The 25,781-nt window shown below is 60.8% G+C and overlaps 3 protein-coding genes across 10 annotated transcripts in view; 2 read left to right on the top strand and 1 right to left on the bottom strand.

The window, feature by feature from the left end:
* Positions 1–19,646, top strand: part of CACNA2D2 (calcium voltage-gated channel auxiliary subunit alpha2delta 2) — a 236,553-nt gene extending 216,907 nt beyond the window's left edge. The window contains exons 11-38 of one of the 7 annotated variants that reach the window (XM_075096394.1): positions 61–219; positions 724–831; positions 1,554–1,632; positions 1,824–1,873; positions 2,873–2,974; positions 3,163–3,231; positions 3,667–3,741; positions 4,212–4,286; positions 4,460–4,531; positions 4,767–4,916; positions 5,094–5,155; positions 6,979–7,055; positions 10,623–10,683; positions 13,074–13,171; positions 13,389–13,479; positions 13,624–13,686; positions 13,808–13,911; positions 13,997–14,095; positions 14,189–14,283; positions 14,569–14,616; positions 15,040–15,111; positions 15,287–15,439; positions 15,557–15,609; positions 15,715–15,770; positions 15,874–15,997; positions 16,465–16,574; positions 16,770–16,858; positions 17,533–19,646. In XM_075096394.1, the coding sequence (XP_074952495.1) occupies positions 61–219; positions 724–831; positions 1,554–1,632; positions 1,824–1,873; positions 2,873–2,974; positions 3,163–3,231; positions 3,667–3,741; positions 4,212–4,286; positions 4,460–4,531; positions 4,767–4,916; positions 5,094–5,155; positions 6,979–7,055; positions 10,623–10,683; positions 13,074–13,171; positions 13,389–13,479; positions 13,624–13,686; positions 13,808–13,911; positions 13,997–14,095; positions 14,189–14,283; positions 14,569–14,616; positions 15,040–15,111; positions 15,287–15,439; positions 15,557–15,609; positions 15,715–15,770; positions 15,874–15,997; positions 16,465–16,574; positions 16,770–16,858; positions 17,533–17,661 (2,523 nt within the window). In that variant the 3' untranslated portion in view covers positions 17,662–19,646. The remainder of the gene's footprint in view (positions 1–60; positions 220–723; positions 832–1,553; positions 1,633–1,823; positions 1,874–2,872; positions 2,975–3,162; positions 3,232–3,666; positions 3,742–4,211; positions 4,287–4,459; positions 4,532–4,766; positions 4,917–5,093; positions 5,156–6,978; positions 7,056–10,622; positions 10,684–13,073; positions 13,172–13,388; positions 13,480–13,623; positions 13,687–13,807; positions 13,912–13,996; positions 14,096–14,188; positions 14,284–14,568; positions 14,617–15,039; positions 15,112–15,286; positions 15,440–15,556; positions 15,610–15,714; positions 15,771–15,873; positions 15,998–16,464; positions 16,575–16,769; positions 16,859–17,532) is intronic. The other 6 variants (XM_075096398.1, XM_075096395.1, XM_075096397.1 and 3 more) reach the window with 6 other exon arrangements.
* A 584-nt stretch (positions 19,647–20,230) lies between these two features.
* On the top strand, positions 20,231–23,356 carry TMEM115 (transmembrane protein 115). Its single transcript, XM_075096404.1, has 2 exons — positions 20,231–21,358; positions 22,132–23,356. Exons 1-2 carry the CDS (start codon positions 20,505–20,507, stop codon positions 22,328–22,330), a joined length of 1,053 nt encoding a protein of 350 aa, XP_074952505.1. The 5' UTR covers positions 20,231–20,504; the 3' UTR covers positions 22,331–23,356.
* Positions 23,357–23,574: 218 nt separating this feature from the next.
* CYB561D2 (cytochrome b561 family member D2) lies at positions 23,575–25,685 on the bottom strand. 2 transcript variants are annotated; one of them, XM_075096406.1, is made up of 3 exons: positions 25,515–25,685; positions 25,382–25,419; positions 23,575–25,123 (listed from the first exon to the last, which is right to left on the bottom strand). In XM_075096406.1, the coding sequence occupies exons 1-3, from the start codon at positions 25,639–25,641 to the stop codon at positions 24,620–24,622; spliced, it is 669 nt and encodes a 222-aa protein (XP_074952507.1). In that variant the 5' UTR covers positions 25,642–25,685; the 3' UTR covers positions 23,575–24,619. The 2 variants fall into 2 exon arrangements, with proteins under 2 accessions (XP_074952507.1, XP_074952508.1); XM_075096407.1 differs by having other exon boundaries at positions 25,382–25,439; positions 25,515–25,671.
* Between the last annotated feature and the right edge of the window lie 96 nt (positions 25,686–25,781).

Genomic DNA, 25,781 nt, shown 5'->3' with positions numbered 1-25,781 from the left:
GGCTGCCTTTAGGTCCCCGTCCCCTTTCTGTGACCCACTCCCCTCCCTTTTGCCTCCCAGTTCAACGAGAAGGCAAAGCCAGTGTCGTGCTTCAAGCACCTGGTGCAGGCCAACATCCGGAACAAGAAGGTCTTCAAGGAGGATGTGCAGGGGATGGTGGCCAAGGGCACGACTGACTACAAGGCTGGCTTTGAGTACGCCTTTGACCAGCTGCAGAATGTGAGCTGGGGGCCGGGCCGGGGGCTGGAGGTGTGCAGAGTGCACCCATGGGTGCTGGGGATGATGGGAGAACCCTGAGCACCTGGCTGCTACCCCGCACTTGGGGCTTTGGCATGCAGAGGGCTCCTTGTCCTCCTTTGCACTGCCAGGGGGGACATACCACCCCTTGACATGCTGTAGCCAAGGTTTTGTGGGAGCTGCTGCCCCTCTGGGTTATTAAAAGTTAGCAGCGCTGGGCAGAGGGGGCCAGATCCAGCCAGACACCATGCCAGAGGCAAAATAAAGATGAATGGTGCTATTAGGTGCCAAGCAGCAATAGCCACAGCATCATTTCCAAGCAGACAGCATCCCTCCTCCTGCCTGCTCACCCCAGCTACCCTCACCCCAGAGAAACAAGCTGGGAAAAGAGACGGGTTAGAGCCAGCCCACCTGGCTGCATCCAGCCCCGTGCCCAGTGCCACTTGCTCTGGGTCCAGCCTCAGGCACTCTCTCTCTGCCCTGTAGTCCAACATTACGCGTGCCAACTGTAACAAGATGATCATGATGTTCACGGACGGTGGTGAGGACCGGGTGCAGGACGTCTTTGAGAAGTACAACTGGCCCAATAAGACGGTGAGTGGCTGTGGGACCGTGTGCCAAACTGGGGCTTCTCTCTGGGGATGGACACGGCTGCTGCAGCTCCATTGCTGGCTTCCTCCTTATTTGCCATGAGCAATGTCACCATCCTCTCTCCCCGACAGCCTTCTCCTGTGCAGAGACTCCATCCTGGTAATGGGGCGGCTGATGTGCCAGTGCCGTTTATTGCCAGCTCCCACCTTGGCATGCAGGAAGCATGGGGCCAGGTGCCCTGCGGGCTGTCAGTGGGGAAATGGCGCTGGTGGTCCCCTTCAAGAGCACACCCCAGGCATGGGGGATAGGGCTGCTCACAGGCAGGAGGATCCCCATCACCACTCAGCTCTCCAGGACCTAGAGAACTGTGGGGTGGGGGGATCCTGGGCTATACAGGACCCTCAGAGAGCACAGAGCCCTCTCTGTGCAGCAATGCCCCAGCACAAGGAATTCAAGTCCCACAGGGGTAGATGGCTTCAGTGGATGGGGGACAGGACTGGCCAGCTCCAGGCAGGGGGAGAGGGACTCCCTTCCTGCCTGCCAGTGCAGCCAGCATTTGCAGTAGCCTTCTTCTGCCTTCCTGTGCTTGGCCATACACAGGACGGTCTGTGTGGCAGAGAGCAATGCCACACTGTCCCCAGAGAGGATGCCATCAGCCAGGAGCACCCGAGAGTAGAAGACCAGGGTGCCTGGCAGCCGGTCGTCACCGCTGTGCTTTGCTGCAGGTGCGGGTCTTCACCTTCTCTGTCGGGCAGCACAACTATGACGTGACCCCACTGCAGTGGATGGCCTGCGCCAACAAAGGTGAGTGGGGCTGGCACCTGGCCAGCATGGGAGGCTGTGGGGTACTGGGCTCACCCCTGGCACTGGTGCTCCAGCACATGCTGCTGCTGGTAAAGTGCTGGGTACAACCCTGGAGGGCTGGACAGCAGGACAGACAGACTGCCAGACAGGCAGACAGCCAGCTCTCCAGCTGCCTTTCTTTCTTTTTCAAGGTTACTACTTCGAAATCCCTTCCATCGGTGCCATCCGCATCAACACGCAGGTACGGCAGGGTGCTGGCAGGCAGGCAGGCAGTGCTGCCCACCTGGCAGCCGCAGGGAGAGCTGCCCTGCCCTCTGGAGGTGCCCTGCCTGGGGGTGTGCTCAGGCAGCCCCAGCCCCACTGCAGAGAGCCCAAAAGCGGCAGCAAGCATGGCAGCAAGCCAGGGAGCCGAGCCAAGCCCTCAGCCAGGCCTCGCACTATTAAAATAAGTAATTCATCTTCTGCAGCTCCCCATGGACCTGCTGCCTTTTGAGTGACTAATTATGAAACATCAGGCGTTAATCAGTGCAGAGCGGAGCCAAGCGCGGGCAGGCAGAGAGTGAGCACAGGCAGGGAGTGAGCGAGCATGGGCAGGGAGCAAGTGCAGGCAGGGCCAGCCCCGGCAGAGCCAGGTGTATCTGTCCCACACCCCATCCCCCTGCCTGTTCTCTGCCCCTTTTCTTTATCAGATGCACACAAGGTGCCATGGTAGGTAGGTGATGGTGGGGTCCACGAGAGGGGCAGCCCCTTGGTGCAGGGCTGCCATCGTGGCACAGGGGCTTCCCCTCCACCCAGAGGTCTGCCTTGGCAAGATGAGCCAGGATAAGGGAAACCTGCCCTGAGAGAAGATTGCAAAAGGCCAGCACTGGCAGCCAGGTAGACAGCAGCAATGTTGTCTGGGCATGGCAGAGCAAGTCCAGCCCCCAGGGATGGCTGGGAGCCAGCAGGGGCACTCTGGCTATTGCTGTCTGGGGAGCCCCTGCCCTGCCAGTGCATGCCGATGGCAAGCAGTGCCTTGTTTGCATCTTGACAGAGCCATTCGGTTCCCAGCTGGAGCCATTATCCTCAGGTTTGGTAACTGCCAAGCCCCCTCCCCTAGCTCAGCCTGCAGCTGAGGGCCAACACTAAGCACCCTATTAATAATTCCTGGGGTGTGCATGGGGACAGGGGTGTTACCAGGTTAGACCAGGGAGACGTCTGGCTCCCATGTCATGTTTCCCCCCACCCTGTGTCCCTGCAGGAGTACCTGGACGTGCTGGGCAGACCCATGGTCCTGGCTGGGAACCGAGCCAAGCAGGTTCAGTGGACCAACGTCTACCAGGATGCCCTGGTAAGGACGCAGGTGGGGACACCAGGCCTGGGGACCCACACAGCCCTGGGGAGTGGGTGGGGACCCCAACCCCAGGGTCTAGCACAGCATATGCCCCCATCTCCCTTGCCATGGGAGGTAACCCCCCTCTGCTGCCCACCCCTAGCTCTGGATCCTGGGGTCAACAAGGAGCCATGGGACACCTTTCTGTGCTTGTGCAGGGGCTGGGCCTGGTGGTGACGGGCACGCTGCCGGTGTTCAACCTGACAGAGGATAGCAGTGACAGGAAGGTAGGAGACTGTGGCTGTCACTGTCCTGGCTGCACCAGGACCCCCAGGTGTGGGGTCACGGCAGGCTGGGGAGGGTGCCCTGATGCTGGGTGTATGGCTGGGTTGGTGGACACTGGCACCCCGGGGCGCTGCCTGCTCTGCACTCCCTCCCTGGGGTTAGACCAGGGATGACTGCCATCCCTGGGACCCAAAATGGCTTTGGCTTCCTGGTTCAATGGGGACAGCTGACAGCTGCAAGTCCTTGGGGGATGCAGTGACCCATGGAAGGCTGCTGAGGGATTACCACATCCCACCCTGTTGCCTATGTGGTGTCCAGCTATGACTCATGTCCCCAGAGGGAGAAGAGATCCACCCTTCTGTTTCCCCACCCCGGTGCTGTCAGTGGCAGGTGATAGCCCTGCTCCCACCTGCCTCCCTCCCTGCGCTTCCTTCCAGAACCAGCTCATCCTGGGCGTGATGGGGATCGACGTGGCTCTCAATGACATCAAGAGGCTGACACCGCGATACAATGTGCGTGGGGGCCCCTTCCCCTCCGTCCCTGCCCTGCACTGCCTGAGCCCAGCGTGGGAGCTCGCTGCAGGGAACCCAGAGCTTCCCCCCAGCACCCCGTAGCACCTCCAGCAGCGCTTGCAGTAGCAGGGTGCAGAAGACATGATTGTAGGCAGGGACCAGGGCAGGCAGGTGGGCAGGGATCAGAGCTGGGTGGTGTTCTGGGACCCAGAGCAGAACCAAAATCCTTGCAGGGTCAGTGGGGAATAAACCTTACCAGCTTGGGGAAAGGGGCAGCAGGCAAAATCCAGAGCCAGGGTGGGAGATGCTATTGGCCTGAGAACAGAAATAGGTGGATAGAAAACGCTGAGCCCTGGGGATAGCGTGGGGCAAGCTCTGTCTGCAGAGGTGAGGGTGATCACACCGGCATGGCACAGCACAGCATGCTGCAGAGTCACCTGGCTGGCCTCATTTCTCCTCTCCTCCTGCAGCTGGGGGCAAACGGTTACGTCTTCGCCATCGACCTGAACGGCTATGTCCTGCTGCACCCCAACCTGCAGCCCCAGGTGAGGAGGGGCCTGTCAGGCCAGCAGCAGCAGGGGTTAGCCAGGTCCTGTGGGGCACATGGCTTTCCAGGCTCCTTAGGAGCTAATTGTGGGAATTGTGATGAGTTTGTCTGGACTCAGCAGCAGCTGTGGGAGCCCTGAGCCCTTCCACAGCTCTCCCTTTCTGCCTGCAGATCATCAATTTCCGTGAGCCGGTAACACTGGACTTCCTGGACGCTGAGCTGGAGGATGAGAACAAGGAGGAGGTGGGCAGACCTGGGGGCAGCTTTTGGGGTACAGGCTAGCCCCCTGATCTGCAGTTGCAAAGGGCACTCAGCCCCTCCAGCCTGCCCTGGGGAGCACCTCATCCTAAGGGCCCCAGCACAGCTCCTATGGGGCCACAGTGGGGATGGGAACTGGGTCACTGTCCACAGGGTGCTAGCATGATGAGCCCTCTCCAAGCTACTCACCTCTTGCCCCTTGCACCCCATGTGTCGCCAGTGCCACCCCACTGGGGTAGGTGCCTGCGGCATGTGGCCAGGCTCTGTGGCCCTCAGCTGCCTCCTCCGTGTCCCCCAGATCCGTAGAAGCATGATTGATGGGAACGACGGGCAGAGGTTCATCAAGACCCTCATCAAGTCCCTGGATGAGGTAACACTGCAGGGGAAGGGGGTCGCAGCCAAAACTACTGCTGTGCTGAGCACCCAGCCCCAGCGGTGGGGAGTGAGGGGCTGGATCTGGCACTGGGCTCAGAGCCAGGGTCCTATGTCACCGCACTGGTGGAGTCCTGGCACCACAGAGGCCTGACTGGCTCCCTCTGACCCGCAGCAATACATCGATGAGGTGTTCAGGACCTACACGTGGGCCCCCATCAAAAGCACCAACTACAGGTGAGCGACGTGGCTGGCGCACCCATGCTCCCCCAGCATTGGCCAGACCTGGACCAGCACAGGGCTGCAGTCTCGTGCCTGCAGCTCAGGAGGTCCCCGAGGTGACCAGGAATGTGTCCCATGGGCTGCAGTGTTGCAGACTTGCTGTCACATCATTGCACACAGTCAGTGATGCTCTAGAGAGCACTCCCATGAGCATTCGGCACTGCTGAGCTGGGCCATGGTCCCCAGGGCTCAGGACAGATGCTGCAGGGCTGGTGTGCAAAGTGCTAGCCAAGGGACATCCCTGCCACCATCTGCCTGCGCAGCCAGGGGCTCATGCAGGTCTTTGCTTGCACCAGGGTGGGTGACAGTGATGCGTGCCCACCTTGCAGCACAAGCAGTGGCTTCAGAGGCAGAGGAGAGCAAAGCTCTGTTCTGCATTTATTGCCCAGTTTGGACCCACAGATGTGTAAAAAAAGACCCCATCGTCATCATACTCATGCTGAGCCACATGGTCCCCCTGCTGCCCAGTGTACCCTCCTTTTTCTTGCCACCCAGTTCAGGAGGGGCTGGCAAGGGTCACAGCCCCCTCCCAGCACTGCCAGGTGTTCCCCATGCAGCCCTGGTCGTGTACCCCACAGTGGCACCCCTCCGGACACAAGCAGCACTGTCAAGGAGGGAACAATGACACAGGGTGACACAGCTGTAGCTGGGGCTGCAGGTTGATCTGTAGGGTGAAAGGTGCTGCTGAGGGCCCTGTGCTCCCTTTCCCCAGGGTTCCCTGGGACACCGTCAGCATAGGGTGCCACCAGAACTGAACAGAAAAGTCACAACCTTCCCCTGGCCACCCATGGTTTGGGGTGCCACCATCTCTACTCTCTATGCTGGTGTGCCATCATCTCTGCCATGGTTTTTGGGGTCTCACCACCTCTGCCGTGCTGCTAGGGTGCCTAGTCCACCCTGCCAGGTGCATGCGGATCTAGGTGGAGGGGTGGTCTGGTGTCAAATCCAGGTCCCAGTGTGGCTCAGGTGCAGGTATGGCATCCAATGAGTCAGGAATGTGGCCCTCACCTGCCAGTGCTTGCTTATCCTGGGAAGCACCTGGCACAAACACTGTCACTGAAGGCCACTGGCCGCTGCAGCTGGCACTCAGGAGCCCAGATCCCTCTGGCAGCATGTCCCATGGGTTCAGCAGCCCCAGCACCACGTTCTGCTACCTCCTTTCCCACTCCCATCCCACACCCTGGGTGCCAGACTCCTGGCAGGTGCATCCCTCTCCTTCCTGGCTCATCAGTAGCCAGTGCCTGTGTAATGGTTGTCTTCAGTATCTCCTCACTGGGAAGGTTTTGTCCCTTCTTCTGAGGGCTGTGTCTCTTCTCACCTTCCTCCCATATGAGGATGTTGTGTCCCTCTTCCACATACATCTCCCTTGGTTTCTGGACAGGCACATCCTGCCCATATCAGCCCTGGCTGACAGGCTTGCCACCTCCTGTGCTCAGGGTTCTCCAGGGACCGTCCTGGGTGCCACCAAAATGGCCCTGTGTGCTCCAAGAGTGACCCTGGGTGCCCCAGTGGCCCTGGATGCTCTGGGCATGACCCTGGGTGCCACCAGGATGATTCTGGGTTCTCTGGGGATGACTCTGGCTGCCCCCAGGACAGTGCTGGGAGCAGTCCCTGGAGAGAATGATGCAGCAGGGTGTGCAGGAGGTCAGTGGGGCTGCTGCCTACCATCGGCCAGGGCTGGGTGCTGCTAGGGGATGCCAGGCAGGGGCTGGGGGCTGGCCAAGGGCTCTGGGTGGGTGTAAAGCCTTACACCACCTGTCTGCTCTCCACCTCCACAGCCTGGGGCTGGTTCTGCCTCCCTACAGCACCTACTACATCCAGGCCAACCTCAGCGACCAGATCCTGCAAGTGAAGTGTAAGTAGCCCCTGGCTTTCCCTGCCACCCTCTCGCACTCCTGCTCAGTCCCACGCCAGCCCACAGCTGTCGGGGGGAGAAACACGAAGCAAAAACTTGCAAAAAGAGACAGAGACCACTATCAGAGGAAAGAAAAAATTGAGAGGCATGAGTAGAGGTGAACACACAGAGGGAAAGTGAGCTGCCTGCCTGGGGTGCCCCGGGGTGCCAGGGTTTGGTCCTTATGCTTTGCACCCTGAAACCCAACCCCCAGGCTGCAGGCAGGCGCTGCCCAGCACAGGCAGGGGCTGCACTGCTGCCTGTTCACTTCCTGGGGATGAGGGATGACGCTGTAGCAGCCAGTTAATTTGCAAGCCTGGGAAAGTTTGCATGGATCTCTTTAATTTCCTTTGGTTTATTATGATTCTTTGGTTTTGGTTTAAGCCATCTATTCTTCTTTTTATGAGTTCGGTTTCGGTTGGTTTTGATTTTTGTTTAGAATTAATCTGTGTACATGTGTGTTAGCCTGGCCCCCCCCCTTTCTCTCTCTTTCTCTCTCCCCTACCCCCAGGCCTTTTTCCCACCACAGGTCCATGCTGCTCCCGGGGACCCTTTCCCCTGTGGGATAACTGGACCCTTCCCCTCTCCCCTCCAGTTCTCCCTGTTTCCCCACCTCAGCCGCCCTGGTGGCTTGACCCCAGCCCCACTCCAGATGTGGCCCCTGCCACCCGCTCCATCCAGTGGCAGGAGCCTCACATCCTTGTGGGGACAAGGCCAGGCTGTCCCCGTCCCCGGGAGGGGGGATCCCCCCATCCTCCCCGGCTCTGCCCGTCGTGCCGTGCATGCCCCCAGACTCAGTGAGGACATTTTGATATCAAGACTGTTGCAACTGTTTGCTACTGACTCTCATTTTCCTTTAGAGTATTAAATATATATATATTTCTCTAGTTATATCTTTACATTTTTTTAATTCTTATTTTACCATGGCTTTTTGTTTTCCTTTTGTTACTGGGTTTTTCTTTCTTTTTTTTTTTTCATGTCGTTCTTTGCAAGAGGTTTCCTTTTGGTATGATTATGATACACAATATTTTTATTCAAACGGCGATTGAATAAAATATTGTTTGTGCCCCCCTTCCCCCTTTCCACCCAACCCCCTTTTTTTTTGTTTGTTGTTTTTTTGTTTGTTGTTTTTCTTGCTTTCTCTCTATGGTGGATTCACACAGTACCAAACATCAAAATGAAGGGCAAGTATTTTCAGTCTCAGACCACTCACCTTCACCACCCCGTCCCCCGCCCCGTGTCCAGTCCCCCCCAGCCCCCCTGCTTGCCCATCTCCCTGCCCGTTTGCCACGCCGAACCTGCAAACCACCACCAACTCGCCCTTCCTCCTTCCTCCTCCTCTCCTCCAGTTCCCCCTTTATTTGAAAGCAACATGTCTTGTTCTGTCCATGAGAGCTTTGTCACAACAATCCCCCACTCCCTCCCTGCGCATCGCTCCCAAACCCAGTTCGATATTGTTCAAGAGCCAATCTCGTATGAAACTCTGCCGTTTTCAATCCACAAGGTTTTTCGTAGCTAGTTTGATACCTTGCTCTTCCTTCCCACTGCCCTTCTTGCTCCTCTTCCCCCGCTCGCCTCCTCCAGCTCCTTCTCCCTCCCACCCAGTCCCAGCTCCTCGCTTCCTCCTCCCCAAGACAACTCAACCTGAAAGGGATAGGGCTGTGCAGGGAGTGAGGGGCTGCAGGGTGGGCACCCAAAGGTGGCAGGGACGGAGGGCAGGTGGGGGAACCACTCTTCTGCCACCATCGCACTCTGGGACAGGCTTTTTTGGGGAAGTCCCCCAAGCAGAAACCTTCAGCAGAGGTGGGGATGGGACCACCTCGGGGTGATGTCACCCCGCTGCACAGGGGAGAGCAAGCCTGGCCCTGCGGGGACGCAGGGTGGCCAAGCCCCAGGGTGCTGCACTGCCTGCTCCCATGGCTGCTTGGTGGCCATCCCCACTACCCTGGGGCCCAGCATGGCGTGAAGCCCCTAGCAGCTGCAGTATCCTGGCACCATCTGTGCCCCCTGGGAGCAGTTGAGTTGGAGCCTAAAGTCCCACCGAGGCAGGCGGAAGGGTGCTGGGGCGAGTATCCCCCTGCAATGGAGTGGGACCCATGTGACCCAGGGCAGGGTTTGGCCCACATCCCCATGATGCCTGGCCACTGGCCAGAGCAGGATGGGCCAAGAGGGGCCAGACCTACAGCTCCCATGCAACCCCATGGCGGGTCAGGGGATGCCCCGGCATGCATGGTCCCTAGGGGACCTGCCACCATGCTCCCTTCGGCGTGTGCCCCGCACGGCACCCCATATACAGCACCCGCCAGCAGCCTGCCTGGCAGCACCCGCTCCCCAGCCCAGGCAGGGGGATGGCTGCAGGGGGCACAGCAGCACAGGGAAGGATGGGGCAAATGGGGTGGGGGGAACAGGGCCAGGCAGGAAGGACAGTGGGGAGGTGGAAGTGTCACCCTCAGCCCTGTTCTATCAGCTTTGAGTTGCCTCCTCCCGGCGTCCCTGTGATGGCAATGCTGATGGACCAAGTGCGAGTGTTTTGTATTCCTCTCCTCCTCCTCCTCCTCTTCCTCTCATTGGCTTGTACCCAGCCCCTGCCTACAGCCCTCGGAGAGCAACAGTCCAACCTCTGGCTGTGCCCTGCAATGCACCGGGGGCTGGTGGGAGGGCAAGGGGGTGACGGTGCCCACCGGGGGGGGCCAGCGGCCCCGGGATGTCCCGTAGCACCCCCCTCCACGCACCCCCTAACCCAACTCGCCCCCGCAAGCTGAGCCCCGCATCTGCTGCCCCTCTGCCGGGGGGGTCCCTGAGAGACACCCCAAACCCTGCTGGACTGTGACCCCCTGCTTAAAGCAGAGCGAGGCGCTGGGCTGGAGGGCGAACGTAGGCCCCCCTCCCCATTGGGGTCCCACCACCCCAGGGAAGGAGGAGGGCCGCCAGGGCCCGGTGTCAGATCCCGGCAGCGCATTGCACGGCACTTTGCTGGGCAGGCAGCCTGTGGTTGGACTGTCCTCAGCAAGGTTGCCCGTTTGGCCATGTCGATGCCTGAAAAATCCTTTCTTATTTTTCCCCCAACAACCAAGTGTTTTGGTGATCCTTCTCTGGCCAGGAGCGCAGCATGTGGTTCCCTGCCCTCACCCCCTCCCCCCAAGCCCTCCCCCGAGAGAGAGACGCCCCCTCGCCTTCCCAAACATGCATATATATACATGTGCGCGCATATATATATGTGTGTGTGTCTCTGTGTGTCCCTGCGTACACGCCACCGGCCATGCGTACGCAACTGCCCGCCTTCAGCCCGCGACCAAGCAAATTGAAGCCAAGATGGGCAAACCTCTCCCAATTTGGCTATAACTTTCCTTTCCGTGCGGTGCCAGCGACAGCAGAACAGCCTTTTCCTTCCTCTCTTGTTACCAAGAGCAGCAAATGCCTTTTTTTTTTTTTGGTTCCCTCCCCTCTCTCTCTATCCGTCTCTCTCCCTCCTGGCCCCCAGTGTCCCGTCCCCTCTCCCCGCTGGATAACCTTCCCTTTCTGTTGCAGATTTTGAATACCTGCTGCCCAACAGCTTTGAGTCGGAGGGACATGTGTTCATTGCTCCCAGGTAGCTTTGCGTGTGCGCTTGCAGAGGTGTGCATCCACCCCGGCCCTGCTGCCGAACCCCTCCATTGCCCCCCATCCTCAACTCATCGTGCCTTGTCCCCTATCCCCGTCCCCTGTCGCTGTGTCTGTCGTGTGCCCACTCGGGCCGGGGGGGGCTGCTGCCGGGACCTTGGCCCCACTCCGCCACCCGGTTGCATCCAGCAAGGTATATATGCACCCGGTGGTGGCCTGACCTCTGCGTGTGCATATATAGGTATAGTTTCTGAAAATCCACCCACAGAGCAAGGGGCCAGCAGTGGCATCATACAGTTGCGCTGGCTGCGGGTGCACAGGGAGAAGGAAGGGTAGGTTTCAGCTCAAATTTGGGATGCCCCAGAGGTTTGGGGAGGCTGCTTGCCACAGGCTGTGAACAGGAATTAGGGGACAGCATAGTGGCTCCCGGACAGACAGATATGTCCCCTCCCCTGGGCCGTGCCACCCAGTCTTGTCACTTAGCAGGGACAAAGGGCTGTCCCTTGGCAGGCTGTTTCAGGAGTCCCCCTTCCGCCCCAGCCCCCACCCCTCACAGCTCTGCCCACACCCTGCCCTTTCCACCACTTCAGTGCAGCCGCTGACAGCCCTAATTAGCATTACTAGCTAATCACCTGTCACTTATACATCATTATAGCACCTAAACAACCCATTAGTAGATGCTTTAGCATTGCAGTTCTTGGGAACTGCAGCAGGTCAAGGCTACAGCGCAGCTGCTTCTGCCACCTGCGGGTACCCCCTACCTTCCCTGCGTACAGCAGCCATCACTCACACTAATTCTGGGTAAACCAGCCCAAAACATAGTTATCGTGCTGCCCCAGCTTTTCACAGGGGGCTTGGTCCTCAGGTGCTGCACAGGGCAGCAGGGGTGATGTCCAGGAAAATGTGGGAGCCCAAGCAGAGTATTAATGAGAAATAGAAAACTCCTATTATTAAAAAAATTGACCTGTTAACTGTGCTGAGGGAATAAATACAGAGGTGATGTCTGAGCCTGAGGCCCCGGGAGTGGGTCTGCCCCCCACCTGCCCCGCTCAGGCTGCAGTGATGGGGTCAGTGATCAGCATGGGGCTCTGCGACCAGTGCAGCCAGAGAAAAAAGGGGGGTTTGAAAATTGGGGCAAGTCCTTTGGTGCTGCCCAAAGTGGCCCTGTGAGCACCCTCCCTGCAGTGGGTGCCAGCCCAGCACAAGCGGGCGGCAGGAAGGAGCCGCATGCCCAGGAAGAGGGCCCAGCACCCAGGGCGACTGTATGATCTGCCATTGGCGCTGCCATGCCCATGGGCCACTGGAAATTTTCAGAAACCGTATATCCCTGTCCCTCGTGGGTGTGTCTGTGCGTGTCGGTGTAGATATTTAGGTGGCTGCTCCCTGTGAGCAGGGGGGAGGGGGGCCAGGATGGGCTGGCTGGGATGCCCCAGCTTTTTCAGCTGCCCCATGGGCATGCTTCCTGCCACCTTCCGCTCTGGCATTTGTCCTCTTAACAAGGTTTTGGCAGAGTCAGGAGCTTGGTGGATGGGACATGAGTAGGGGGAGCCCTAAGCCCCCTGGCACTGCCTGCAGCCACACTGCAGAGGCTGGGAGGCTCTCAGTACCACAGCGTGACACTAACCCATGCCATCTGGTTAGAGCCTCACAGTGACTGATGGGGTCACAGCTGTCCCCGGCATCGGAGGGGCCAGGGCTCTGCACTCAGAGTGGTCCCAGACTGGAGCAGGGACACAGCAACCCCTGCAGTGCCCATCCCAGGAGAGGCTCAGGGCTAGCGATGCCTGTGGGCAAGCACCCACCTCTGCTGGCCAGGCCTCACCCAGCACCTAACTATCCACGCAAAGGATACAGATACAGCTGCTGAGCGCCTGCATGGTGCTGCTGGCACAGCCACCAGGGCTCCCCAGGGTGCTGCAGGGGCAGGTCAGGGTGGGCACAGCAGCACCCACCTGGCCCCACAGGTAAGTACGGTGGCAGAAGAGCCCAGTCCCACCAGTAGCCCCACTAGTATGGGGAGAGATGGGCTTGGGGTCATACCACTCTGGGGAAACTGGGATCCATCAAACCTGGCCCTGGCAGGGGTGACAGCACCTCAGTGCCCATGGCGGTGACTGACCCAGTAGCCATCGTGGCGGCTGAGCAGGCGGCACTGCAGGCAGCAGAGGGCTGGGTGCCGGGCAGTCTGCAGAGGTGCCCACAGCTGGCTGCCCCAGTGGGGTGACACTCTCGGGAGCAGTGCCACATCACCACTGTCGTGTCCCCCGGCAAGCCCAGGTGCTGGCAGCATGGCCAGCGCCAGCCCCATTGTCCCTGGGGGAGAACTGACCTTGCCTTTTCCATCCTTGCGAACAACAAACCTTGTCCCCCAAACCCCAGAGAGTATTGCAAAGACCTCGACTTGTCGGATAACAACACCGAGTTCCTGGAAAACTTTATTGCCCTCATGGAAAAGGTGACCCCAGACTCCAAGCAGTGTGAGTATCTGGGGATGGCTGGTGGGGGGACTGACAGCAGGGTTTGGGGGGTATGGGGGGCCAGGGGCAGATGGGGCAGGGGGTCAGCTGTGCCAGGGGTCCTGGGAGCTACTGCAGAGAGGGTGCCAGTGCTGGGCAGAGGGGTGTGTGAGGCCCCTCACAGGACTGGCCTTCACCTCCTTCTCCTCCTCCTCCTCCTCACCATCTTCCTCCCAAGGTGACAACTTCCTCCTGCACAACCTGATCCTGGACACAGGCATCACGCAGCAGCTGGTGGAGCGGGTCTGGAAGGACCAGGACCTCAACACGTAGGTGGGGGCAAGGTGGCCAGGGATGGGCAGCACTAGCTGGGGACAGAGGGGGATCAGGAGGCTGAGACGGGCTGTGGGAATGGGACAGGAGCAAAGCAAAACCCTACTGATACCTGGCATGCCTGGCCCCTCTCCTTGCAGGTACAGCCTTCTGGCTGTCTTCGCAGCCACCGATGGGGGCATCACCCGCGTCTTCCCTAACAAGTGAGTGTCTGGTGGGTGCATGCATACCTGGCCTCAGGCGGTGACAAGCCTGCTCCCCCGAGGCCATCTCCAGTGGGACCTGGGCCGAGTGACAGCCATGGCCGTGGCTGCTCCCCACCAGGGCTGCAGATGACTGGGAGGAGGAACCGGAGCCTTTCAACGCCAGCTTTTATCGGAGGAGTTTGGACAACAAGGGCTACATCTTCAAGCCGCCCTACCGGGATGGTGGGTGCTGGCTGGGGGCAGCAGGGGGTGGCACGGGCTGCCACTGGCCCTGTGTGTCCCCTCATGCCGCCCCTGCCCTCCACAGCCGGCTACCGGGGGCTGGACCTGGAAAACAACACCATTGGGATCCTGGTGAGCACTGCAGTGGAGCTCAGTATCGGGGGCAAGATGCTGAAGCCAGCAGGTAGGCAGGGGGCTGGGTGCCCTGCCGCCAGGCTTGGGTGGTCCCCATCGTCCCCCTGTGCTGGGGCTGACCCCATCTCCCCACTGCCCCCAGTGGTGGGGGTGAAGCTGGACCTGGAGGCCTGGGCTGAGAAGTTCAAAGTGTTGGCGAGCAACCGGACGGACCGCGACCAGCTGGGCACCCGCCGGGTATGTCCTCCAGGGCTTCCACGGCACTGGTACAGCATGGGGATGGGGACAGGGACAGGGAGGGAGCTCCCATTGCTGGGGACATGGCTGGGGACCACTGCTGGGACATGGTGCCTGTGGCCCCACTGGGCTTGTGCCTCCAGCAGAGCCGTGCCCATCACGCTGCTCAGGGCACCCACCCCCAACCCCTGGGGACGCCATCCTGTGCATCCCCTCCCAGGAGGAAGGCACTGGGTAGAAGTTGGTCCTACTAACCTGTCCCTCTGCCCCGGTTTCTGTTGACAGTGCGACCCCTCAACCAGCTGTGAGATGGACTGTGAGGCCAACAACAAGGTGGGTGGTGAGCAGGGGTGGGGGCAGTGGGAAACAGCAGGCAGGGAGAATGGGGGATGGCTGGAGGGCTCCCCATCCCCTGCCCGTGCTATCTGGGTGAGCATGCCCACCCTGTCCCTGTGCCGCTCCCAGAGCTCAGCCAGTCCCTGACCCCCCTCGTAGGGATGAAGCCCTGAGGTTTGCCCCCTGGACTGTGGACCACCTACCAAAGGGGCTGTTAAAACCCCCAGGGTGGGTGGTGGTTCCCTCTCCCTGCACCCAGTGAAGGTGCTCCCAGCACCGAGATGCTCCTGAGCAGCCCCCAGGCCTGGGGAGACTGCACTGGGCCCCCTGCTTGACTGCCCGTCACCCCCTGCCCTGCCTGTCCTGCCTTGCCCTGGGCATGGCCAGGGCCCTGTGTGTGACACTGCCCTCCTTCCCCAGGACCTCATCTGTGTTCTTATCGATGATGGGGGCTTCCTGGTGCTCTCCAACCAGGAGGACCACTGGTACCAGGTGAGCATTGCCCATGTGATGGCTTTCCTGGGCATAGGATGCCAGCGGGGAGCTGAGACCCCTGAGCTTGTATCACGAGTGGTGTGACAAAGCCCACACAAGTTCCCTGTGGAGGAACTGGGGGAGACCATGGCAAAGGGGGCGTTTGGGTGCAGACTCAGTGTCCCCATCCCAGGTGGGCAAGTTCTTCAGCGAGGTGGACGCTAACCTGATGTCTGCCCTCTACAACAACTCCTTCTACACCCGCAAGGAGTCCTATGATTTCCAGTCCGTCTGTGCCCCTGAGGCCCAGGGCAACACAGGCGCTGCGCCCCGTGGTGTCTTTGTGGTGAGTGCCTGCAGGGACGGTGGCCACCGGGCAGTTGGGAGCTCAGGGATCTGCGGGGATGTCCCCAGCACCCTGCACAGGGACCTGCTGGCTCACCGCCCCTCTCTTTGCCCACAGCCTACTGTGGCCGATCTCCTGAACCTCGCCTGGTGGACCTCGGCTGCAGCCTGGTGAGTCCCACTGTGTCTCCTTCCCACGGGCCGTTTCCATTAGGGGGTGACACCGACACATCCCTGGCACTGGGACAGCAACACGGCCACATTCTCCTTCCCCAGGTCCCTCTTCCAGCAGTTCCTGTATGGCCTCACCTACAGCAGCTGGTTCCAGACAGGTGAGTGCCCGGGGAGCCTTGGGCTGGGAGCGGAGAGGGGACATGGTGGGGGCGCGTGGCAGGGGGTCCATGGCCCTTGGCCCACAGCACTGTGCTGGCACAGAGGAGGTGGCAGGGGACAGCATGGAGGCCAGGGAGACGAGCTGCATAATGAAGCAGACGCAGTACTACTTCAGCACTGTCAACGCCACCTACAACGCCATCATCGACTGCGGCAACTGCTCCAGGTGGGTCTGGCCCCACCATCCCACCATCTGGGCAGGGTTGGGGACACTTCCCTCGGCTGCCTTTGCCAGGACCCCTGTGTAGCCACCTCTGTGGGGGCGATGGGAGATGGTGTGCAGCACTTGGGGGGCTTGTATTACCCAGACGGGGGACAGAGAGCAAGGTTGTGTCCCCATGGGGTGATGATGATGTCCTCAGGGCTCCATCAAGTGCGACTGAGCCCTAAAAGCTCATCAGTGCTGGTTCCCTGGGCAGTCCCACAGCATGGGGACAGGAAGGGGGATGGGGTTGGGGATGGAGGCAGGGATGAGGTTGGGACAGGGATGGTGGCAAGGACAGGGATGAGGTTGGGGATGAGCCTTGCTGGCTCAGCCTCCCCAGAGCCACTATCCTGCAGGGCTGGCACCGGGGCCACGGGGGGGATTGGGACACAGGGTAACTGGGGTCCCCACTGCCATTGCACCCCCAGGCTCTTTCATGCTCAGAGGCTGGCCAACACCAACTTGCTCTTCGTGGTGGCCGACAAGCCCCTCTGCAGCCAGTGCGAGTCCATCAAGCTGCTGCAGGCAGAGGTAAGAGGTATCCTTTGGTGGCCCAGCTGCTTCCCACTAGGATGTGGTGGCAGAGGGGTGCAGGGCAGGGCAGGGGGGTCAGGAGCTGTGGTGTCCAGTGCGGGTGGAGGGAGCCAGCCTGTGGCCAGAGGGGCTGGCATAACCATGGGTGCCCCATGGGCCCCCGCTGCCCTGTCCCTGGTGGTTTCCTTGACCTGCAAAGCCCCGCCGAGGGACCCCAATCAGTGTGAGCTGGTGGACAGGCCCCGCTACCGGAAAGGTCCCCACATCTGCTTCGACTACAATGCAACAGTATGTGGGGTGCAGGAGGGTACAGGGGGGAGTGGAGCTCGGGGGACCCCCTGAGGAGGGCTGGGAGGCAGTGGGTGCCCCCTGGGGAGGGGAGAGCAGAGTCATGGGGATGTCACCAGGGGACCAGAGCTGTGGGGTGCTGTGTGTGGGGAACTGGGGCAGCATGTTCCCTCTGAAGAGGGGAGTGGAGCCATGGAGGGTTCCCAGGGGAGCAAAGCTGAGAGGTTCCCCCTTGGGGGAAATGGAGGAGTGAGCGCCCCACCCCGATGGGGGAGCAGAGCCACGGGGTGTCCCACTGAGGGGAACAGAGCCATGGGGAGATGCTGGGGTGCAGTGCCACGGGGGAGACCCCCCTGATGGGTGTTTGGAGCCCTGGGAGGACCTGGAGGGGGGTCAGGAGCCTTGGGGTGCCCCTGGGGAGAGCAGAGCCATGGGGGTCCCTAGGAAAGCGATGCCATGGGGTGCCCTCCTGGGGGGAAGTGGAGCCATGGGGGCCCTGAGGAGAGCAGCACCGTGGGGTGTCCCCTGGGAGAGCAGTGCCACGGGAACCCTGGGGCGGGAGGTGCAGCAGGGCTGTGTGGGGCGTGGGTGTCCCTGCCACGGCAGTGGGTGCCCCTGGGGCACAAAGGCACCAGTGGGGGTGCCCCATGGACCCTCTCCCTTTGCCTCCCCAGGAAGATACCTCAGACTGTGGCAGAGGGGCTTCCTTCACCCCCTCCCTGGGGGTCCTGCTCTCCCTGCAACTGCTGCTCCTCTACTCCAGTGCCAGCTGGCACCCACTGCCCCCAGCCGCCTGCCTTTAGCATCCCCAGTCACACCGCCAGCTCTCTTTCCTTTCAAGCTCCATCTCCATCCCCCTCCCTGGCCCAGTGGAGTGGGAGCGACGTCCCCTCTGCCACCTCGGGGACCCCGTGATGCTGCCCTGTACTCCCTGCTGGCCGCAGCCAAAGATGAGTCGGGGTGTGGGCAGGGGCTCCCCAGCAGAGTAGGGATCGGGTCGGTACCCCAGCATCACGCTCTCCCAGCCCCTGGGACTCAGAAAGTGGCATCGGTGGCCTCCACCCACAACCCCCCCATCCACCTTGCCTATTTTTTTAGCCTGAAGATTTTAAACCAGATATTTCTACATCGAGTTTCAGACATTTTCACCTGGAGAACGGCGGTGTTTATTGACAGCAATGAGGACACAAGGGAAAAAAAAAAAAGGGGGGGGGGGGGGGGGAGGAAAAAAAAACAACACACAAATATGAAAAAAGGACTTGACTTGACTGTGCGGGTCAGTATTATTTGTTCTAGTGGGTACCAGCCCTCCCCAGCCACCCAGGTGTGCGGGGTGGATGGTGGCTCCAGCATCCCTGTGAGCTCGGACCACGCATGGGCAGGGGCAGAGGTGGTGGGCAGCTGGCCTTGGCCTGTGCCAGGGTGGGATGGCACCTTGGTACCTGCTCTGGGCTCAGCTGCTCTCATGCACTCTTGGGCACAGATATTGGGGTGAAAAGGAGGGGGAAAAAAGTGTATTTTGTTTCTTTTCAGTTCTGCAGATCACTGTGAAATCCTGCCCGTTCAGCCCTGCCCACCCCCACGGCCTCATTCACCCAGCAGCCCTGCCAAAGAAACTGCTCCGGCCAGGGGGACATGCCGCCTGTCCCCAAATGGGGTGTGCCATGTGCCCCCGAGCGGGTCACGCCATGTGCCCTGCAGCAGGATGTGCCGCACGTCCCTGAGCGGACGTGGAGCAGGAAGCGCCACATGTCCCCAGAACCCCAGAAGAGACGTGCCAGACAGCTGCGGCTGGGGGAGCTGCTCCCCAGGTGCTGCTGAGGTCCTGGCTGGGGCCACCCAGTGTTAGGGGAGTGGGAGGAGCCCCTGCAGCGGGGTGCCCCGAGGTGCTGGGGGGTCACACCGGGGCACTCAGGCGGGGACATCCCTCCCCCCAGCCAAAATGCTGAGTGCTGAGGAGGTGGATAGAGCAGCTGCTTGGCCCCAGCACCCCACTGCACCCCACCACCTGAGCCAGGAGAGGTGCTGTGGGGCTGGGGGAGCCCGGCAGGGTGCCCAGCTGTGACACCCTGCAGTGCTGCAGTGCAGGGGGTGCCATACCCACCACCCCTGTCCCCCACTGCTCCCAGAAGCGCCGGGGACCCCTGCTCAGGCAGGCATCCCCAGGGACCCTCACCCCCCAGGGCACCCTGCTCAGAGCCACTTCATCAACCAGGGCCAGGGGAGCCCACTTGGCACAGCCACCCCAGGGGTGCTGGGGAGGGTGCCAGGCGCTAATTAGTGCTGGGGTTAATTAATGGTCATTCTGCTTGTAGCTTTTTCAGTGTGTGTTTGGTTACTGTCTCTGGGAACCGTGTTTGAACAGATGGCTCTGTGTTACCGGGAGTGTGTGTACTTCTGTAGTCTAGTTAGGTGCTCTGCCAGAAAACCACCACTATACATACCTATAAATATATACATATATAGTCTATTTTAAGTTAAAAAACAGTAAGGCAAAGGGGTGGCATGGCCCCAGGCCCCCCCAATCCTGCCGGGGTCACCTCCTGCCCTGCCCCCACCTGAAAGCTTCTCTCTGCTCATTCAAAGGCATTGGGTTTTTAATTGATTTTTCTTTATTTTTAATTTCTTTGGGTTTTAATTTTTTTTTGTACAGAAGAGTTGGAAAACTTAAAAAAAACCAACAAAAAGACAATTTGTAAGATATCGTGCGTGTGACTCCTTGTAAAATATTTTCAAATGGTTTATTACAGAGACTCAGTTATTAAATAATGTTCATATTTTCACTTCACAGGCGGTGGTTGCGTCATTGCCCGGGTACGTGGGCAGGGTTGGTCGGGGGGGAGCGGTTACGGCACCCCGGGGGGTGGGAGAAGAAGCAGGACATGGGGGCGCTCCTGCCAGCCGGGCCGCTGCTTTCACGCCTGCCTGCAACCTGTGCTGTGAGTCTGATGGGCAGGGACACGGGTGGGACGCGGACAGGGCACCCACACGAGCACAGGAGGGGCTGTGGGGCAGCAGGGGCTCAGTGCCCGCCATGAGCCCTCCCGGGACCCCCTATTTCCCTGTGTCCCTTTAGGACAGTGTCCCTTCTTCTCTTCGTCACCATGTCACTCCATGCATGTATCCTCTTGTGCCTGTGTCCCCACATCTGGGTCCCACTCTCCAGTGGGGTCCAATGTCCACCAGCGCCTCCCCGTTCCCGGCCCACCCGTGTCCGTGTGCCCCCCGTCAGGGTTTGTGCGCCCCATGTCCACATCCCCATGACTGTCATCCCCCACACCCCCATAACTGTGTTTCCCCATCCCTCTCCTACGCCTGTGCTCCCCTGCGCCTCCCCCCGTGACCCTCCCCCAAACCCCGCCATGCCCCTGCCCCACCCCCCGCCGGCCTACGGTTCCCGACGCGTCTCTCGGCTGGACCACGCCCCGCGAGGGACCGGCCCCGCCCCCGACTCCGCCCGGCCCCCTTCTCCGCGCATGGGCAGAGCCGCTGTTTGTCCGCGCCCGGCTTGGCCTAGTACGGCCTGGCCTAGCACAGCCTGGCCTGCGGCTAGAGGGGCCCGGGCCCGGCCCGGGGCTGAGCGGGGCCCGGCCCGGCCCGGCCCGGCCCGGTCGGGGCAGCCTCGGCCCGCCGGTGGCGGCTGAAGATGCGGCGGTACCTGCCGGTAGCCCGGCAGCACTTCCTGGCGGCGCTGGCCGGCACCAGCGTGGTGGTGAAGTCGCTGAGCGCCGCCGTCCTCCTCCTGTACCTGCTGTCCTTCGGGCTGGACACGGCCTATGGCCTGGGAGTGACCCCCGGTTATCTCCTGCCCCCCAACTTCTGGGTCTGGACGCTGCTGACGCAGGGGCTAGTGGAGGAGCGGGCCTGGGGCCTGGCGGCCAGCCTGGCCACGCTGGGTGCGGCTGGCCGGCTGCTGGAGCCCCTCTGGGGCGCCCTGGAGCTGCTTGTCTTCTTTGCCGTGGTGAATGTCTCGGTGGGGCTCCTAGGGGCCCTCGCCTACTTCCTCACCTACGTGGCCTCCTTCCACCTCCCCTACCTGTTTGCCGTCCGCATCCACGGCGGGCTGGGCTTCCTCGGGGGGGTCTTGGTGGCCCTCAAGCAGACGATGGGGGACAGCACTGTCCTGAAGGTGCCCCAGGTCAGAATGAAGGCTGTCCCCATGCTCCTGCTCCTTTTCCTGGCTCTGCTGCGGCTCGCTGCCCTCATCGAGAGTAATCTACTGTCCTCGTACGGTTTCGGGCTCCTCTCCAGCTGGGTCTATCTGCGTTTCTACCAGCGGCACAGTAGAGGCCGTGGAGACATGTCCGACCACTTCGCCTTTGCCACTTTCTTCCCTGAGATCTTGCAGCCCGCAGTGGGTCTGGTGGCCAACCTGGTGCATGGCATTCTGGTGAAGGTGAAGGTCTGCCGCAAGACAGTGAAACGCTATGATGTGGGCGCTCCATCATCCATCACCATCAGCCTGCCGGGGACAGACCCCCAGGATGCTGAGAGGAGAAGGTACCGCTCCCCCTGCTTCCACAGGGATCATGTTTATGGGCAGTGAGGGTCGGGTTTAAAATCCAGACGAGGAGCTGGGAGATTTGGGTGCAGGGTGCTAAGGCGGGGGGGCCTTCTCCAGGTGGTCTGCTGGGGGCTGCTCTCCGTACCACAGAGGTGATGGAAAGCATTTCAGGGGGCTGGTGGGATGTTGTGCCACTCTTCCAAACGCGGAGCAGCGGTGGAAGTGCAGGGGAGGAGCAGGGAGATCCTGAGGAGAGGGCAGGTGAGGCTTGGGGTCAGGGGTCCTGATAGAAGGGGGACGGTGGTAGCCTGGGGAGATGACAATCCCTGCTTGCAGCAGCCCCTCACCTGTCATCGTGGCACGGGGGAAGGTGCTGAGTCAGCCCTGCGCCCCAGAACCTCCCACATGCCTGGCGCTGGCCTTCCCAAGCCCTGGCAGGGAGGTTTGGACCAGGCGTTGGTGCCCTGCTTTCACCTGCCCTGTTTTATGCCTTTCTTCCCCCATTCCCGGAGCGGCCTGCGTGCCACCTGACAGCTTCTGAGCACACCACGTGGCACGAGAACTCTGTGTAGGTAGTCTGGGAGTGTGAATGGGTTTCTGCGGGGCAGTCCCAGGCATTCAGGGTCATCTCTAGCGCTGCTGAATCCACCCTCCACGGAGGGAAGAAGCCAGGGATGGCCTTACACAGTGCCCTGTGAGTCAGAGATGTTAATCCCTGCCGTGCCCATCAGACCTGGGGTTAACCCACCCATCTGCTCTTGCCCTGCAGGCAGCTGGCCCTGAAGGCACTGAACGAGCGACTGAAGCGTGTGGAGGACCAGTCAGCCTGGCCTAGCATGGAGGACGATGAGGAGGAGTCGGGGGCAAAGGCTGACAGCCCGCTGCTGCCCGAGCCCAGCGCAGCCGGGAAGGGTGCCAGCCAGGAGTCCAGCCTCATCACCTTCCAGGATGCACCGTCCCAGCTGTGACCGGCTGACACACCGCCTCCCGTTCCCTACCCCATCTCCATTGGGGAGCTGCTAACCCCCCTCGTGTCCCCCACACACAGCCAGGACGCTCAGCCGGGAGTGGGGACTCCTCCCATGGCAGAGGCAGGGGGGCTACCTCATTCCAATGCTTCATGGCCACTTGCAGCCTGCACCAGGCGCCCAGGACAACAACGCTGCCACCACCACAAGGACAGGGGGTCCACAAGCTGCTCCCCTCGGTGCAGGGCAGGCTGTGGACCTTGGCTCTGGGAGGGGGACATAGGGGCTGCCCCTGCCCCGAGGGCGCTGTGCTTGCCCATGGAGGGGTGAAGTCAGCAGCACTTCCTCGCTTCTCTGCACCGGGCCAGAGCGCTCAACACTTACTTCCTCCTTTCTGAAGGTAGTTTTGTCCCTAACCAAGTGAGCGGGAAGACCAGCAGGTTTCTTTTCCAAAACCCTTTCTCATGGGGAGCCTCCCTGCACCCCAGCAGGAGCTCACCGTTACAGGCGGGAGATTTGCCAGGTGGGGGGACAGACAGCTGGGCAGGAGGGGACTGCCCAGTACTGCACAGCAGTGGTCTGGCACCGCCAGCCCTGGTCTTTGCACGTGGGGGGTTCTCTCCTCCTCCCTCTCCTGCCCCCAGAGCCACCCCACTAGGAGCCAGTGCCCTTGGCTGCTCCCCAGCTAATCTGTTGGGCAGATTACACTAGAAGATGGAATTAATTTCTACGGTGGGGTTCTTGCTGCTTCCTCCGGGAGCAGGTTTTCTCTCCTGTGGGTAGAATACGGGCTCCCTGTTCTCTTTTCCTTTGTGTTGATGGGCTTTTTTTTTTTTTTTTTTTTTTTGGGATAAAGAGGATGCTCCCTGCAACAGCCTCCTCACAGCTTCTGATCCACCGGGCAACCCCAGCCTGAGATGCAGGTTAATGATGTTGTCATTATTTTTTTAAAGGACCACACAAGACAGTTTTGTCAACCAGGAAAAAACAGATGTTTCAGTATCAATAAAGGGTTCTCTGAAATCAGCTCCTGCTGCAGAGCATGGCCAGGGCCAGGGGCCAGGCACAGAGCAGCCCCTGGGGGCTCTTGCATAGTAGCCTGGGGAGGGGGTTTCTTCCTGGGTGCTCCCAGCAGGTTGGGAGAGAACCTTTGCAAGCAGGAGGAGGTGGGAAGTCTGCAGGGGCAGGGGATGTCTGCCTGCACCCCAGAAGCACCCCCAGGCAGTAAAGAGGGCTTGTTGCACTGTAGCTGCCTGAAATCTTTATTGAATAAAAGCTCTGGATACAGAGGAATTTCCTAGTCCAGGAGCTGCTCCCAGCTCTCTGGCTCTGCTGAGAGCAGAATACATGCTGAGGTGGAGCCTTGCAGCGCCTGGCTGCCCAAGTGGCAGGTGGGCTGGAAGGCTGTTGCACTGGCAAGGCAAGGAGGTTGCTGTCTGCCTTCCCAAGGGCTGTTTCACAGGCTTGCTTGAGGGCTCATCCCAAGCCCTGCTCCCCTGGTGCTCATGCTGTTCCCTATGTCCCTCAGAGGGACAAAATGCCTTCACAGGCTGCTGGTTTGCATCTCAGCTAGCTAATTTGCTCTGTAAAATGACCCCCCCCACCACCTCCTGCTAGGCTGAAGCTTTGCCATCCCAGCCTGTGGGAAGGTTTGTGTGTGGCAAAGCGTACCTGGATCCACAGTCATTGGGCAGGGCTGACCACACCATGGAGCTGTGAGTCTCCATGCAGGGCTGCACTGTGGGGATGGATGCCTTGGGTGCTGCCACCCCACTTCAGCCAGGCTGAAGCCACAACCATGCCCTGCACTTTCACTGGCCAAGCTGCCTTTGTGGCAGGAGAGGCAGTGCAGTCCTTGCTGCAGCCTCCCAGGTGAGCAGGGACTCCCTGACCTCCTCACCAGAAATGTGACAGCTCCTGTCCTGCCTGGTCCAAAGCAACCCCAGGTGGCAAGCGACAGGAGAAGGAGCAGGAATCCTGAGTGAACTCTCCGGTTCCCAGCACCGAGCACCAAGCTGCTGCAGGGACCAGCAGCGTTACCTGTGCTGGGAAGTGTCCCCATTGAGGCAGGCATGAGGTGGGCAGCTCCTGCCCACTCGGTGTCACATCCATCGTAGCAGCTCCCCAGGGACAAGACACTACGACAATCCAGGACTAACAAGAAACGAGTAGGTAGAAATCTAGTACCGAGGAGATCCTGTGCAAGCAGGGGACCCCCACAGGGGACTGTGGGAGGGAACCCCAGCCTTGATGGGTTGCACAGGGGAAGTTTGGATCCACACTGAGCCCTCAGTGCTGGCTCCGTTTGCGGTACAGATAAGCATTGCTCACCTGGTTCATGATAACCAGGCTGGTGAGAAGGGGACACAGCATGGCGAGGTACCAGAAGATGCTGGTCACCGAGGTGGTGAACCACAGAGAGCACATGCCCAGCATCAGGCTGGCACAGCCCAGCAGGTAGCCCACCAGCCCCGAGGTTGCATGGTACAGCTTGAGCTTGGCCAGCGTCCAGTTCTTCATCAGCTTGGGGTAGAGCAAGAGTAGCCCCCCTGCACACTGCCCGCTGGTGTACAGCACGGTCAGCAGCCCCATCAGGCCATGCCAGGTCACAAAGTGGGCCTTGCCGTTCAGGTGCTTGTTGTAGGTGATGATGCCCAGCCCCAGGAGGGCACAGAGGAAGGCGAGCAGCTGGAGGACCCAGTGTACACACACTTTGACTTTGCGGGAGAAGGAGCGGAGCAGCGAGGTCTCCGGGGAGAAGATCAGCAGGGCTTCTGTCATCAGGAACGAGAACTGGGAGACAGAGGTGGGGAGGGGTGGTTGGCACCGGCCGCCCCCATCCCTCCACCGCAGTGGGGGGCAGAACCGGCAGCGGGTGTGCATCTGCCGGGGCTCAGCCTCCCACCACCCACGGAGAGCAGAGGGGGCCTTACTCTCTGCGCCGGGCGCTCTCCGCCAGCAAGGCCCCTTACTCTGCCCGAGGGAGGTGCCCATGGCAGGAGGGTGGCCGGTGACCGGGGAGGTGGCCGGTAACCGGGCGGCGGGACTTACCGCGAGGGCCATGAGCAGAGGGTGCCAGGAGAAGAGGCCTGCAAGGGAAGGGCAGGCGCTGAGGTGAGGTGAGCTGAGGGAAGGCCCGGCCCGCCCGCCCCGGTCCCAGCCCCGGCCCCGCCACGGCACTCACTGGATCCGGGCCGCGCCAGCACGGCCACAGCAGTGGTGAAACCCAGCGCTACGAGGTGGGCGGCGGCGCCGGCGGCGGCGCGGAGCGACCGGTAGAGCCTGGACTCTGTCTCGGCCGTCAGGGCCATGGCGGCCGTCGCGGGGGGGAACCACCGCCGCCGAGATGGGAGGGCCGCGGCGCGGCCTCCAATTGGTCAAGTGAGCTATCCGTCCGCTCTAGGGCCCGCCTTCCCTGCGATGCGCTGCTACTGAATGGGCGAGCTGTGCT

This window comes from Phalacrocorax aristotelis, chromosome 6 (genome assembly GCF_949628215.1).
Source record: "Phalacrocorax aristotelis chromosome 6, bGulAri2.1, whole genome shotgun sequence".
NCBI classification, from domain to species: domain Eukaryota; kingdom Metazoa; phylum Chordata; class Aves; order Suliformes; family Phalacrocoracidae; genus Phalacrocorax; species Phalacrocorax aristotelis.
This window is presented reverse-complemented; position numbering and strand designations above follow the sequence as displayed.

Bases quoted from the DNA above. Each gene is read 5' to 3' on its own strand.
- TMEM115 (XM_075096404.1), top strand. From the start codon at position 20,505: ATGCGGCGGTACCTGCCGGTAGCCCGGCAGCACTTCCTGGCGGCGCTG. The intron at 21,359-22,131 runs GTACCGCTCCCC...CTTGCCCTGCAG, and splicing joins CAGGATGCTGAGAGGAGAAG to GCAGCTGGCCCTGAAGGCAC.
- CYB561D2 (XM_075096406.1), bottom strand. From the start codon at position 25,641: ATGGCCCTGACGGCCGAGACAGAGTCCAGGCTCTACCGGTCGCTCCGC. The intron at 25,420-25,514 runs GTGAGTGCCGTG...CTTCCCTTGCAG, and splicing joins GCTGGCGCGGCCCGGATCCA to GCCTCTTCTCCTGGCACCCT. The intron at 25,124-25,381 runs GTAAGTCCCGCC...TCTGTCTCCCAG, and splicing joins CTCTGCTCATGGCCCTCGCG to TTCTCGTTCCTGATGACAGA.